At 45.3% G+C, this 15,488-nt stretch overlaps 1 protein-coding gene across 1 annotated transcript in view; it reads left to right on the forward strand.

Annotated features, from left to right (window-relative positions):
• Positions 1 to 15,488, forward strand: part of jarid2a (jumonji and AT-rich interaction domain containing 2a) — a 188,023-nt gene that overhangs the window by 116,605 nt on the left and 55,930 nt on the right. Inside the window, 1 exon segment of the mRNA XM_065027388.1 lies at positions 3,404 to 3,595. Within this exon segment, the coding sequence (XP_064883460.1) occupies positions 3,404 to 3,595 (192 nt within the window).

Raw genomic sequence — 15,488 nt, forward strand, 5'->3', positions numbered from 1 at the left:
GATGAGGAGGGAGGTGGGTAGTATAGATGGAGATGAGGAGGGAGGTGGGTAGTATAGATGGAGATGAGGAGGGAGGTGGGTAGTATAGATGGAGATGAGGAGGGAGGTGGGTAGTATAGATGGAGATGAGGAGGGAGGTGGGTAGTATGGATGGAGATGAGGAGGAGGTGGGTAGTATAGATGGAGATGAGGAGGGAGGTGGGTAATATAGATGGAGATGAGGAGGGAGGTGGGTAGTATGATGGAGATGAGGAGGGAGGTGGGTAGTATGGATGGAGATGAGGAGGAGGTGGGTAGTATAGGTGGAGATGAGGAGGGAGGTGGGTAGTATAGATGGAGATGAGGAGGGAGGTGGGTAGTATGGATGGAGATGAGGAGGGAGGTGGGTAGTATGGATGGAGATGAGAGGAGGTGGGTAGTATGGATGGAGATGAGTATAGAGGAGATGGTGGGTAGTATGGAGATGAGGAGGGAGGTGGGTAGTATAGATGGAGATGAGGAGGGAGGTGGGTAGTATGGATGGAGATGAGGAGGGAGGTGGGTAGTATGGATGGAGATGAGGAGGAGGTGGGTAGTATAGATGGAGATGAGGAGGAGAGGTGGGTATAGATATGAGATGGAGATGAGATGAGGGAGGGTGGGTAGTATGGATGGAGATGAGGAGGGAGGTGGGTAGTATAGTATGGAGATGAGAGGTGGGTAGTATGGATGGAGATGAGGAGGGAGGTGGGTAGTATAGATGGAGATGAGGAGGGAGGTGGGTAGTATGGATGGAGATGAGGAGGGAGGTGGGTAGTATGGATGGAGATGAGAGGAGGGGGTGGGGGATGGAGATGAGGAGGGAGGTGGGTAGTATGGATGGAGATGAGGAGGGAGGTGGGTAGTATGGATGGAGATGAGGAGGGAGGTGGGTAGTATGGATGGAGATGAGGAGGGAGGTGGGTAGTATGGATGGAGATGAGGAGGGAGGTGGGTAGTATAGATGGAGATGAGGAGGGAGGTGTGGTAGTATAGATGGAGATGAGGAGGGAGGTGGGTATGGATGGAGATGAGGAGGAGGTGGGTAGTATGGATGGAGATGAGGAGGAGGTGGGTAGTATGGATGGAGATGAGGAGGGAGGTGGGTAGTATGGATGGAGATGAGGAGGGAGGTGGGTAGTATGGATGGAGATGAGGAGGGAGGTGGGTAATATGGATGGAGATGAGGAGGGGAGGTGGGTAGTATGGATGGAGATGAGGAGGGAGGTGGGTAGTATGGATGGAGATGAGGGAGGGAGGTGGGTAGTATGGATGGAGATGAGGAGGGAGGGTGGTTGTATAGATGGGAGATGAGGAGGGAGGGTGGTTGTATAGATGGAGATGAGGAGGGAGGTGGGTAGTATAGATGGAGATGAGGAGGGAGGTGGGTAGTATAGATGGAGATGAGGAGGGAGGTGGGTAGTATAGATGGAGATGAGGAGGGAGGTGGGTATTATAGATGGAGATGAGGAGGGAGGTGGGTAGTATAGATGGAGATGAGGAGGGAGGTGGGTAGTATAGATGGAGATGAGGAGGGAGGTGGGTAGTATGGATGGAGATGAGGAGGGAGGTGGGTAGTATGGATGGAGATGAGGAGGGAGGTGGGTAATATGGATGGAGATGGAGGAGATGAGGAGGAGGTGGGTAATATGGATGGAGATGAGGAGGGAGGTGGGTAGTATGGATGGAGATGAGGAGGGAGGTGGGTAGTATGGATGGAGATGAGGAGGGAGGTGGGTAGTATGGATGGAGATGAGGAGGGAGGTGGTTGTATAGATGGAGATGAGGAGGGAGGTGGTTGTATAGATGGAGATGAGGAGGGAGGTGGGTAGTATAGATGGAGATGAGGAGGGAGGTGGGTAGTATAGATGGAGATGAGGAGGGAGGTGGGTAGTATAGATGGAGATGGAGGGGAGGTGGGTAGTAGATGGAGATGAGGAGGGAGGTGGGTAGTATAGATGGAGATGAGGAGGGAGGTGGGTAGTATAGATGGAGATGAGGAGGGAGGTGGGTAGTATAGATGGAGATGAGGAGGGAGGTGGGTAGTATAGATGGAGATGAGGAGGGAGGTGGGTAGTATGGATGGAGATGAGGAGGGGAGGTGGTTAGTATGGATGGAGATGAGGAGGGAGGTGGGTAGTATGATGGAGATGAGGAGGGGTAGTATGGATGGGTGAGGAGGGAGTATGGATATGGATGGAGATGAGGAGGGAGGTGGGTAGTATGGATGGAGATGAGGAGGGAGGTGGGTAGTATGGATGGAGATGAGGAGGGAGGTGGGTAGGGATGGAGATGAGGAGGGAGGTGGGTAGTATGGATGGAGATGAGGAGGAGGTGGGTAGTATAGATGGAGATGAGGAGGGAGGTGGGTAGTAGATGGAGATGAGGAGGGAGGTGTATAGATGGAGATGAGGAGGGAGGTGGGTAGTATGATGGAGATGAGGAGGGAGGTGGGTAGTATGGATGGAGATGAGGAGGAGGTGGGATGAGGAGGAGGTGGGTATGGATGGAGATGAGGAGGGAGGTGTATGGTAGTATGGATGGAGATGAGGAGGAGGTGGGTAGTATGGATGGAGATGAGGAGGGAGGTGGGTAGTATGGATGGAGATGAGGAGGAGGTGGGTAGATGGATGGAGATGAGGAGGAGGTGGGTAGTATGGATGGAGATGAGGGGAGGTGGGTAGGGAGATGAGTTTGTATAGATGGAGATGAGGAGGGAGGTGGGTAGTATAGGATGGGAGGGAGGTGGTTGTATAGATGGAGATGAGAGGTGGGTAGTATAGATGGAGATGAGGAGGAGGTGGGTAGTATAGATGGAGATGAGGAGGGAGGTGGGTAGTATAGATGGAGATGAGGAGGGAGGTGGGTAGTATGGATGGAGATGAGGAGGGAGGTGGGTAGTATAGATGGAGATGAGTAAAGCACTAAACACACCGTGTCGGTGTGGCCATGTGATCACCTGCTGGGTGTCGACCAACGATGCTGATTCAGCGTGTAGAATTGGAAAATAAACAGAAAATGACAGCTGATTTCCTGGTCAGAGGAAGATTGAAGCACATCTGGCATTTTCCATGCCATCAAGGGCCTCAAACCAAGTCATACTGAAATAAGAGCTCTTCATCATTGTGTTGAGTATCTCTACGTCAAAATGTGTTTGAGTTGCAATAAATGAATGTTCTTGTTGCTACGGCTAGTTGCTATGTGCTATGTTCTTGTTGCTATGTGCTATGTTCTTGTTGCTAGTGGTAATATCGGCTCAGTTGTGTGCTGCAGACTCCTTTCTAAAGGCGTCTGTTTCCCTCTCTCTGTCCCTCTCTTCCTCCATGCCCATCCCTCTGTCTGTGCTCCCCCTCTCTACTCTCCTCCCTCCCATCCTCCCTCTCAGGCTCGGCTGCGTTGCCGGGCAACATGGCGTACTTTGGGAGTGCCCAGGATGATGTGGATCTGGAGGATGAAGATGATGAAGAGGAGGAGTGTGACGACAGGATGTCAGCTCACAGCCACAACTCAACTTCCTGTCCGTCCTCACAGCGGAAAAACAAAACAACGCCGGGGAAGAAGGTCTCCAATGGACATGGTACTACTGATCTACCATGTTGTTTTGGTACACACTACTGATCTACCATGTTGTTTTGGTACTCACTACTGATCTCCATGTTGTTTTGGTACTCACTACTGATCTCCATGTTGTTTTGGTACACACTACTGATCTACCATGTTGTTTTGGTACTCACTACTGATCTCCATGTTGTTTTGGTACACACTACTGATCTCCATGTTGTTTTGGTACTCACTACTGATCTCCATGTTTTTTGGTACTCACTACTGATCTCCATGTTGTTTTGGTACTCACTACTGATCTCCATGTTGTTTTGGTACACACTACAGATCTCCATGTTGTTTTGGTACTCACTACTGATCTCCATGTTGTTTTGGTACACACTACTGATCTCCATGTTGTTTTGGTACTCACTACTGATCTCCATGTTGTTTTGGTACTCACTACTGATCTCCATGTTGTTTTGGTACACACTACTGATCTCCATGTTGTTTTGGTACTCACTACAGATCTCCATGTTGTTTTGGTACTCACTACTGATCTCCATGTTGTTTTGGTACTCACTACTGATATCCATGTTGTTTTGGTACACACTACTGATCTCCATGTTGTTTTGGTACTCACTACTGATCTCCATGTTGTTTTGGTACACACTACTGATCTACCATGTTGTTTTTGTTTTGGTACACACTACTGATATACCATGTTGTTTTGGTACACACTACTGATCTCCATGTTGTTTTGGTACTCACTACTGATCTCCATGTTGTTTTGGTACACACTACTGATCTCCATGTTGTTTTGGTACTCACTACTGATATACCATGTTGTTTTGGTACACACTACTGATCTACCATGTTGTTTTGGTACTCACTACTGATCTCCATGTTGTTTTGGTACACACTACTGATCTCCATGTTGTTTTGGTACTCACTACTGATATACCATGTTGTTTTGGTACTCACTACTGATATACCATGTTGTTTTGGTACTCACTACTGATATACCATGTTGTTTTGGTACTCACTACTGATCTCCATGTTGTTTTGGTACTCACTACTGATCTCCATGTTGTTTTGGTACACACTACTGATCTCCATGTTGTTTTGGTACTCACTACTGATATACCATGTTGTTTTGGTACACACTACTGATCTACCATGTTATTTTGTTCTCCTTCTTATTCACTCAGTCACTCACTTACTCAGTCACTCACTCAGTCAGCCAGTCACATCACTCACTCTTTCCCAGACGTCGTTCTACTCTACCTAGTAACAGAGCCTAGAGGCCCATACTGTATAATTCTCCCTCACCAATCAGAAGAAGCCTAGTGAATTACAGCTCTGTCTCCTCTCACACCATGAGTTGATGGAGAGCATCCCAAATCTATAGTGCACTACTTTTAACCAGGGCCCAGGCCCAAAGTAGTGCACTACTTAGGGAATAGGGTGCCATTTAGGAAGCAAACCATGTACTCAATGATCCGCGTCCACAAACAGAGATCCTTTACACACACACACACACACACACACACACACACACACACACACACACACACACACACACACAGCATCAGCTCTCACCCAGGGCCATGGGTCTTAAAGGAGTAGCAGCTCTCACCCAGGGCCATGGGTCTTAAAGGAGCAGCAGCTCTCACCCAGGGCCATGGGTCTTAAAGGAGCAGCAGCTCTCACCCAGGTTCATGGGTCTTAAAGGAGCAGCAGCTCTCACCCAGGTTCATGGGTCTTAAAGGAGTAGCAGCTCTCACCCAGGGCCATGGGTCTTAAAGGAGCAGCAGCTCTCACCCAGGGCCATGGGTCTTAAAGGAGCAGCAGCTCTCACCCAGGTTCATGGGTCTTAAAGGAGTAGCAGCTCTCACCCAGGGCCATGGGTCTTAAAGGAGTAGCAGCTCTATGGGCCTACAGAGTCCGAGTCACAAATGTCACCCTATTCCCTTCATAGTGCACTACATTTAAACCAGGTCCCATCACCCTATTCCCTTCATAGTGCACTACATTTAAACCGGGTCCCATCACCCTATTCCCTTCATAGTGCACTACATTTAAACCAGGTCCCATCACCCTATTCCCTTCATAGTGCACTACATTTAAACCAGGTCCCATCACCTTATTCCCTTCATAGTGCACTACATTTAAACCAGGTCCCATCACCCTATTCCCTTCATAGTGCACTACATTTAAACCAGGTCCCATCACCCTATTCCCTTCATAGTGCACTACATTTAAACCAGGTCCCATCACCCTATTCCCTTCATAGTGCACTACATTTAAACCAGGTCCCATCACCCTATTCCCTTCATAGTGCACTACATTTAAACCAGGTCCCATCACCCTATTCCCTTCATAGTGCACTACATTTAAACCGGGTCCCATCACCCTATTCCCTTCATAGTGCACTACATTTAAACCAGGTCCCATCACCCTATTCCCTTCATAGTGCACTACATTTAAACCAGGTCCCATCACCCTATTCCCTTCATAGTGCATTACATTTAAACCAGGTCCCATCACCCTATTCCCTTCATAGTGCGGCAGGTAGCCGGTAGGTAGCCTCACTCACAGTACACTATAATACCAACCAGCTCACAGTACACTACAATACCAACCAGCTCACAGTACACTAAAGTGGGGCGGCAGGGTAGCCTAGTGGTTAGTGCATTGGCCTAGTAACCGAAAGGTTGCAAGATCGAATCCCTGAGCTGACAAGGTAAAAATCTGTCGTTCTGCCCCTGAACAGGCAGTTAACCCACTGTTCCCTGGTAGGCCGTCATTGAAAATAAGAATTAGTTCTCAACTGACTTGCCTAGTTAAATAAAGGTAACATAGTGCACTACTTTTAACCAGAGCCCTTAGTTTTTGACCTATGGGCCCTGGTCACTATAAAGGTAATAGTTTGCCATTTGGGACACAACCAGAGTAGAGCACAGTGTTTGATGATGCGTGTCTTAGGACGGATGTGAACATGCTAGGTCTTGTGCAGACAGTCAGTAGTATGTATGGGGGATCAACTCAGCAGGAATCCGAGAGAGAGAGAAACTTACTGTGGAGGTCAATAGTCCACACACAGCTCAGCACTGATACCACCTTACAGAGAGAGAGAGACTTACTGTGGAGGTCAACAGTCCACACACAGCTCAGCACTGACACCACCTCACAGAGAGAGAGAGAAACTTACTGTGGAGGTCAACAGTCCACACACAGCTCAGCACTGATACCACCTTACAGAGAGAGAGAGACTTACTGTGGAGGTCAACAGTCCACACACAGCTCAGCACTGACACCACCTCACAGAGAGAGAGAAACTTACTGTGGAGGTCAACAGTCCACACACAGCTCAGCACTGACACCACCTTACAGAGAGAGAGAAACTTACTGTGGAGGTCAACAGTCCACACACAGCTCAGCACTGACACCACCTCACAGAGAGAGAGAGAGAAACTTACTGTGGAGGTCAACAGTCCACACACAGCTCAGCACTGATACCACCTCACAGAGAGAGAGAGAGAAACTTACTGTGGAGGTCAACAGTCCACACACAGCTCAGCACTGATACCACCTCACAGAGAGAGAGAGAAACTTACTGTGGAGGTCAACAGTCCACACACAGCTCAGCACTGACACCACCTCACAGACAGAGAGAAACTTACTGTGGAGGTCAACAGTCCACACACAGCTCAGCACTGACACCACCTCACAGAGAGAGAGAAACTTACTGTGGAGGTCAAAAGTTGAGCTCATGTTTATTCTGTCAACTATGATGGATGGAGGAGGAGTGCTTGTCTACATGTTGGACATACACTTAAATCAGCCTGGCCAGAATTAGGGGAAGGATGTGTGTGTGAGCATTTGTTTGTGTGTATGTGTGTGTCTGTGTCTGTGTGTGTGTGTGGTGTGTGTGTGTGTGTGTGTGTGTGTGTGCTGAAAAGTGCTCTGTGCGAAAGCCAAACGTTACCCGGCGCCAGAGTGTTGGTCCGACACACGTTGAGGGAACCAGAGACTTCTCCCAGCTAGAGCTTGTGCCAAGTAGGACACTTTAATATGCTGCACTGGCAGGAGGCCAACTGCTTGGTGTAAAATACAGCTCCCTCAGGCAGATATAGAGCACTGCTTTCACTGATTAACTGACCCAACAAACACTATTTCTCTGTTTCACTATCATCTTACTTTCCAACATTGGACACTTTCTGTTCAGTAGGTCGTCACAGTACTTGGAGTTTGAAAGCTGCAGGATATTTGAAGGGATGGATTTTAGATGTTAATATAACCTTGGGTGGTTCTTGATGTATTTTGTTCCTTTTTTCAAAGAGATATTGAGTGGCGTTGAAATGAAAGCGTTGTAAAGAAATGGGATTGGTCGCCTTCAAATAGGTGTTTGTTAGAACGACACTTCTGGGAGCACCACAGGGAGTCACTGAAAGCTTTTCAACTGATTTCATTAAGCACAGTCTCTTCAACATACAGTCTCTTCAACGTACAGTCTCTTCAATGTACAGTCTCTTCAACGTACAGTCTCTTCAACGTACAGTCTCTTCAACGTACAGTCTCTTCAACGTACAGTCTCTTCAACGTACAGTCTCTTCAATGTACAGTCTCTTCAACGTACAGTCTTCAATGTACAGTCTCTTCAACGTACAGTCTTCAATGTACAGTCTCTTCAATGTACAGTCTTCAACGTACAGTCTCTTCAATGTACAGTCTCTTCAATGTACAGTCTCTTCAACGTACAGTCTCTTCAATGTACAGTCTTCAACGTACAGTCTCTTCAATGTACAGTCTCTTCAACGTACAGTCTTCAATGTACAGTCTATTCAATGTACAGTCTTCAATGTACAATCTCTTCAACGTACAGTCTCTTCAACGTACAGTCTTTTCAACGTACAGTCTCTTCAACGTACAGTCTCTTCAACGTACAGTCTCTTCAATGTACAGTCTCTTCAATGTACAGTCTCTTCAATGTACAGTCTCTTCAACGTACAGTCTCTTCAATGTACAGTCTTCAACGTACAGTCTCTTCAATGTACAGTCTCTTCAACGTACAGTCTTCAATGTACAGTCTCTTCAATGTACAGTCTTCAATGTACAATCTCTTCAACGTACAGTCTCTTCAACGTACAGTCTTTTCAACGTACAGTCTCTTCAACGTACAGTCTCTTCAACGTACAGTCTCTTCAATGTACAGTCTCTTCAATGTACAGTCTCTTCAACATACAGTCTTCAACATACAGTCTCTTCAACGTACAGTCTCTTCAACGTACAGTCTCTTCAACGTACAGTCTCTTCAATGTACAGTCTCTTCAACGTACAGTCTCTTAAATGTACAGTCTCTTCAACGTACAGTCTTCAATGTACAATCTTCAATGTACAGTCTCTTCAATGTACAGTCTCTTCAACGTACAGTCTTCAACGTACAGTCTCTTCACCGTACAGTCTCTTCAACGTACAGTCTCTTCAACGTACAGTCTCTTCAATGTACAGTCTCTTCAATGTACAGTCTTCGATGCACAGTATTCGATGTACAGTCTCTTCAATGTACAGCCTCTTCAATGTACAGTCTTCAACGTACAGTCTCTTCAACGTACAGTCTCTTCAACGTACAGTCTCTTCAATGTACAGTCTCTTCGGCGTACAGTCTCTTCAATGTACAGTCTCTTCAGCGTACAGTCTCTTCAATGTACAGTCTCTTCAGCGTACAGTCTCTTCAATGTACAGTCTCTTCAACGTACAGTCTCTTCAATGTACAGTCTCTTCAATGTACAGTCTCTTCAACGTACAGTCTCTTCAATGTACAGTCTTCAACGTACAGTCTCTTCAATGTACAGTCTTCAATGTACAATCTCTTCAACGTACAGTCTCTTCAACGTACAGTCTCTTCAACGTACAGTCTTCAATGTACAGTCTCTTCAATGTACAGTCTCTTCAACGTACAGTCTTCAACGTACAGTCTCTTCAATGTACAGTCTTCAACGTACAGTCTCTTCAATGTACAGTCTCTTCAACGTACAGTCTTCAATGTACAGTCTATTCAATGTACAGTCTTCAATGTACAATCTCTTCAACGTACAGTCTCTTCAACGTACAGTCTTTTCAACGTACAGTCTCTTCAACGTACAGTCTCTTCAACGTACAGTCTCTTCAATGTACAGTCTCTTCAATGTACAGTCTCTTCAATGTACAGTCTCTTCAACGTACAGTCTCTTCAATGTACAGTCTTCAACGTACAGTCTCTTCAATGTACAGTCTCTTCAACGTACAGTCTTCAATGTACAGTCTCTTCAATGTACAGTCTTCAATGTACAATCTCTTCAACGTGTCTCTTTCAGCGTACAGTCTTTTCAACGTACAGTCTCTTCAACGTACAGTCTCTTCAACGTACAGTCTCTTCAATGTACAGTCTCTTCAATGTACAGTCTCTTCAACATACAGTCTTCAACATACAGTCTCTTCAACGTACAGTCTCTTCAACGTACAGTCTCTTCAACGTACAGTCTCTTCAATGTACAGTCTCTTCAACGTACAGTCTCTTAAATGTACAGTCTCTTCAACGTACAGTCTTCAATGTACAATCTTCAATGTACAGTCTCTTCAATGTACAGTCTCTTCAACGTACAGTCTTCAACGTACAGTCTCTTCACCGTACAGTCTCTTCAACGTACAGTCTCTTCAACGTACAGTCTCTTCAATGTACAGTCTCTTCAATGTACAGTCTTCGATGCACAGTATTCGATGTACAGTCTCTTCAATGTACATCTTCCAATGTCAGTCTTCAACGTACAGTCTCTTCAACGTACAGTCTCTTCAACGTACAGTCTCTTCAATGTACAGTCTCTTCGGCGTACAGTCTCTTCAATGTACAGTCTCTTCAGCGTACAGTCTCTTCAATGTACAGTCTCTTCAGCGTACAGTCTCTTCAATGTACAGTCTCTTCAACGTACAGTCTCTTCAATGTACAGTCTCTTCAATGTACAGTCTCTTCAACGTACAGTCTCTTCAATGTACAGTCTTCAACGTACAGTCTCTTCAATGTACAGTCTTCAATGTACAATCTCTTCAACGTACAGTCTCTTCAACGTACAGTCTCTTCAACGTACAGTCTTCAATGTACAGTCTCTTCAATGTACAGTCTTCAATGTACAATCTCTTCAACGTACAGTCTCTTCAACGTACAGTCTTTTCAACGTACAGTCTCTTCACGTACAGTCTCTTCAGTACAGTCTCTTCAATGTACAGTCTCTTCAATGTACAGTCTCTTCAACATACAGTCTTCAACATACAGTCTCTTCAACGTACAGTCTCTTCAGCGTACAGTCTCTTCAACGTACAGTCTCTTCAATGTACAGTCTCTTCAACGTGTCTCTTAAATGTACAGTCTCTTCAACGTCAGTCTTCAATGTACAATCTTCAATGTACAGTCTCTTCAATGTACAGTCTCTTCAGCGTACAGTCTTCAACGTACAGTCTCTTCACCGTACAGTCTCTTCAACGTACAGTCTCTTCAACGTACAGTCTCTTCAGCGTCTCTTCAATGTACAGTCTCTTCAACGTACAGTCTCTTCAATGTACAGTCTCTTCAACGTACAGTCTTCAATGTACAGTCTCTTCAACGTACAGTCTTCAATGTACAGTCTCTTCAATGTACAGTCTCTTCAATGTACAGTCTCTTCAATGTACAGTCTCTTCAACGTACAGTCTCTTCAATGTACAGTCTTCTCTCTTCAATGTACAGTCTCTTCAGCGTACAGTCTTCAATGTACAGTCTATTCAATGTACAGTCTTCAATGTACAATCTCTTCAACGTACAGTCTCTTCAAGCGTACAGTCTTTTCAATCTCTTCAGCGTACAGTCTCTTCAACGTACAGTCTCTTCAATGTACAGTCTCTTCAATGTACAGTCTCTTCAATGTACAGTCTCTTCAACGTACAGTCTCTTCAATGTACAGTCTTCAACGTACAGTCTCTTCAATGTACAGTCTCTTCAACGTACAGTCTTCAATGTACAGTCTCTTCAATGTACAGTCTTCAATGTACAATCTCTTCAACGTACAGTCTCTTCAACGTACAGTCTTTTCAACGTACAGTCTCTTCAACGTACAGTCTCTTCAACGTACAGTCTCTTCAATGTACAGTCTCTTCAATGTACAGTCTCTTCAACATACAGTCTTCAACATACAGTCTCTTCAACGTACAGTCTCTTCAACGTACAGTCTCTTCAACGTACAGTCTCTTCAATGTACAGTCTCTTCAACGTACAGTCTCTTAAATGTACAGTCTCTTCAACGTACAGTCTTCAATGTACAATCTTCAATGTACAGTCTCTTCAATGTACAGTCTCTTCAACGTACAGTCTTCAACGTACAGTCTCTTCACCGTACAGTCTCTTCAACGTACAGTCTCTTCAACGTACAGTCTCTTCAATGTACAGTCTCTTCAATGTACAGTCTTCGATGCACAGTATTCGATGTACAGTCTCTTCAATGTACAGCCTCTTCAATGTACAGTCTTCAACGTACAGTCTCTTCAACGTACAGTCTCTTCAAGCGTACAGTCTCTTCAATGTACAGTCTCTTGGCGTACAGTCTCTTCAATGTACAGTCTCTTCAGCGTACAGTCTCTTCAATGTACAGTCTCTTCAGCGTACAGTCTCTTCAATGTACAGTCTCTTCAACGTACAGTCTCTTCAATGTACAGTCTCTTCAATGTACAGTCTCTTCAACGTACAGTCTCTTCAATGTACAGTCTTCAACGTACAGTCTCTTCAATGTACAGTCTTCAATGTACAATCTCTTCAACGTACAGTCTCTTCAAAACAGTCTCTTCAAGTACAGTCTTCAATGTACAGTCTCTTCAATGTACAGTCTTCAATGTACAATCTCTTCAGGCAGTCTCTTCAACGTACAGTCTTTTCAACGTACAGTCTCTTCAACGTACAGTCTCTTCAACGTACAGTCTCTTCAATGTACAGTCTCTTCAATGTACAGTCTCTTCAACATACAGTCTTCAACATACAGTCTCTTCAACGTACAGTCTCTTCAACGTACAGTCTCTTCAACGTACAGTCTCTTCAATGTACAGTCTCTTCAACGTACAGTCTCTTAAATGTACAGTCTCTTCAACGTACAGTCTTCAATGTACAATCTTCAATGTACAGTCTCTTCAATGTACAGTCTCTTCAACGTACAGTCTTCAACGTACAGTCTCTTCACCGTACAGTCTCTTCAACGTACAGTCTCTTCAACGTACAGTCTCTTCAATGTACAGTCTCTTCAATGTACAGTCTTCGATGCACAGTATTCGATGTACAGTCTCTTCAATGTACAGCCTCTTCAATGTACAGTCTTCAACGTACAGTCTCTTCAACGTACAGTCTCTTCAACGTACAGTCTCTTCAATGTACAGTCTCTTCGGCGTACAGGCTCTTCAATGTACAGTCTCTTCAGCGTACAGTCTCTTCAATGTACAGTCTCTTCAGCGTACAGTCTCTTCAATGTACAGTCTCTTCAACGTACAGTCTCTTCAATGTACAGTCTCTTCAACGTACAGTCTTCAACGTACAGTCTCTTCAACGTACAGTCTCTTCAACGTACAGTCTTCAACGTACAGTCTCTTCAACGTACAGTCTCTTCAACGTACAGTCTCTTCAACGTACAGTCTCTTCAGTGTACAGTCTCTTCAACATACAGTCTTCAACGTACAGTCTTCAACATACAGTCTCTTCAACGTACAGTCTCTTCAACGTACAGTCTTCAATGTACAGTCTCTTCACCGTACAGTCTCTTCAGCGTACAGTCTTCAGCGTACAGTCTCTTCAGCGTACAGTCTCTTCCAGCGTACAGTCTCTTCACCGTACAGTCTCTTCAGCATTACAATCTCTTCAGCGTACAGTCTCTTCTAGACAGTCTCTTCAGCGTACAGTCTTCAACATACAGTCTCTTCACCATACAGTCTCTTCAACATACAGTCTCTTCAATGTACAGTCTCTTCAACGTACAGTCTTCAACATACAGTCTCTTCAACGTACAGTCTCTTCAACGTACAGTCTTCAACGTACAGTCTCTTCAACGTACAGTCTTCAACATACAGTCTCTTCAATGTACAGTCTCTTCAACGTACAGTCTTCAGTGTACAGTCTCTTCAAGTTACTTTGTAATAATAATGTACCTGTAACTGTAACAGACATAAAACAAATATAGACATATCATAACGGACTGACAGTTGCATCCCCCTGAGAACACACTGGTTGAATCAATGTTGTTTCCAATTCAATGAAGTTACGTTGAACCAACGTGGATTAGACGTTGAATTGACGTCTGTGCCCAGTGGGGATAGCTCTTAACACATGACAGATAGACTGACACTGCTATCATAGTTATCAGCTTAGGCATTGTCTTCCGTATATTATTCAAGTGTGAAATATGGTTTATCTGAGGCTTCTGCATAGTTTGAATACCTAGCCTACTTTTGTTTGTCCATTTAGTATGGTATTTATGGTTTGTTAATAATAGCTGCACAGTGTGGATGTGGCTTTGGCCACACCAGGTTCAAGGTTCATGTAAGGATAGAGTAAACAGAAACGTTGTAAAACTGATGTTGAAATGGGTGTAAACAGTCCATACATTTCATCGTTCTCATTCTGTGTTCAGTGTTGAATGGCCACAGCAGGTCACTTACGGGAAGGAGCTCTTCCTGAGCCCAGAGGAAGAGGCTATCCAGGCCAGAGAGGGCTGAGAGGGGAGGGGGAGCCCGACGGGGAACTACAGGACCTCTACAGGACCCCAAGCCAGGACCTCCAGCACCACCCACAGTCTTCGCCACAGCAGGCCCAACAAGGAGCACCCAAAGCAGGTACACCAGGGAGACACAGATGGGCTGGGATGGAGAATACCTGGGCTGAATCCCAAGCGGCAGTCTATTGAATATTCTCTATGTAGTGTACTACCCTTGACCAAGGCCTATAGGGCTCTGGACAAAAGTGGTGTACTATATAGTGAATAGGGTGCCTTTCGGGACAGATTAAGTGTGTATCTTAATGGTCTGATGCCAGCATGCCAGTCTGTTAGTGTTGGCCCCAGTATTCTGTCGCTGCTGGAGGGTTTACATTTCCTGTCCTCCTGGTACAGCTTCCTGTTGGCTACAGACATGCTGACCTCTCTCTCTCCATCTCTCAAACCAGACTTCCCCTTCCCCTCGGCCGTAACTAACCCCTCAACGTTTACAAATCTGATCTGTAAGGTTTAAGGAAGCAATATGATGGAAACTCCACCATTACACTGCTGACATAGTGACATTGTTCTGTATGGCAACTGGGAGCAGTGATGCCCCCTGGTGGGCGGAGTGGGATGGTTCCCTCATTCTTCCCAGCAACGCTTAGCCCCTCCCCGACACACACACACACAGACACCTTTATGCAGAGGAATAATACTGACAGTTACTGGCTTCATGTACATAACCTTGGCAGACATACGTCATTAAGAATATTTAGCATGAGTGCTATTTCAAACACATTCCAATTTGGGTCTTCATTCAGTCTCTGATCCAAATGGCACCCTATACCCTATGTAGTGCACTACTTTTGATTGGTGCCCTATGGGCTCTGGACAAAAGTAGGCAACAGCTATATAGGATTAGAATGCCATTTGGACACAAACCTGATCTCCTTTGTGCATCTGCTGTTGTATAGGAGGATGCCAGAAACCTCTCCCTGTCCTTGGCAAACCAACAGATGACAGATTGTCTGGTGTCCTGTCCACCTTGGTGTGGAACTAATCAACTACACCTCAGTAAGAGGAGATCTGAAGTCTGTAATGTTCCACTACTGTATATGATCAGGTTCAAACGTGGACCCGATGGTCAATGGTGAAATGTACAGCAGCTATAGATATAGAAGGAGAAGACAT

The sequence above is a fragment of the Oncorhynchus nerka genome, linkage group LG14 (assembly GCF_034236695.1).
Source record: "Oncorhynchus nerka isolate Pitt River linkage group LG14, Oner_Uvic_2.0, whole genome shotgun sequence".
In the NCBI taxonomy this organism is placed as follows: Eukaryota; Metazoa; Chordata; class Actinopteri; order Salmoniformes; family Salmonidae; genus Oncorhynchus; species Oncorhynchus nerka.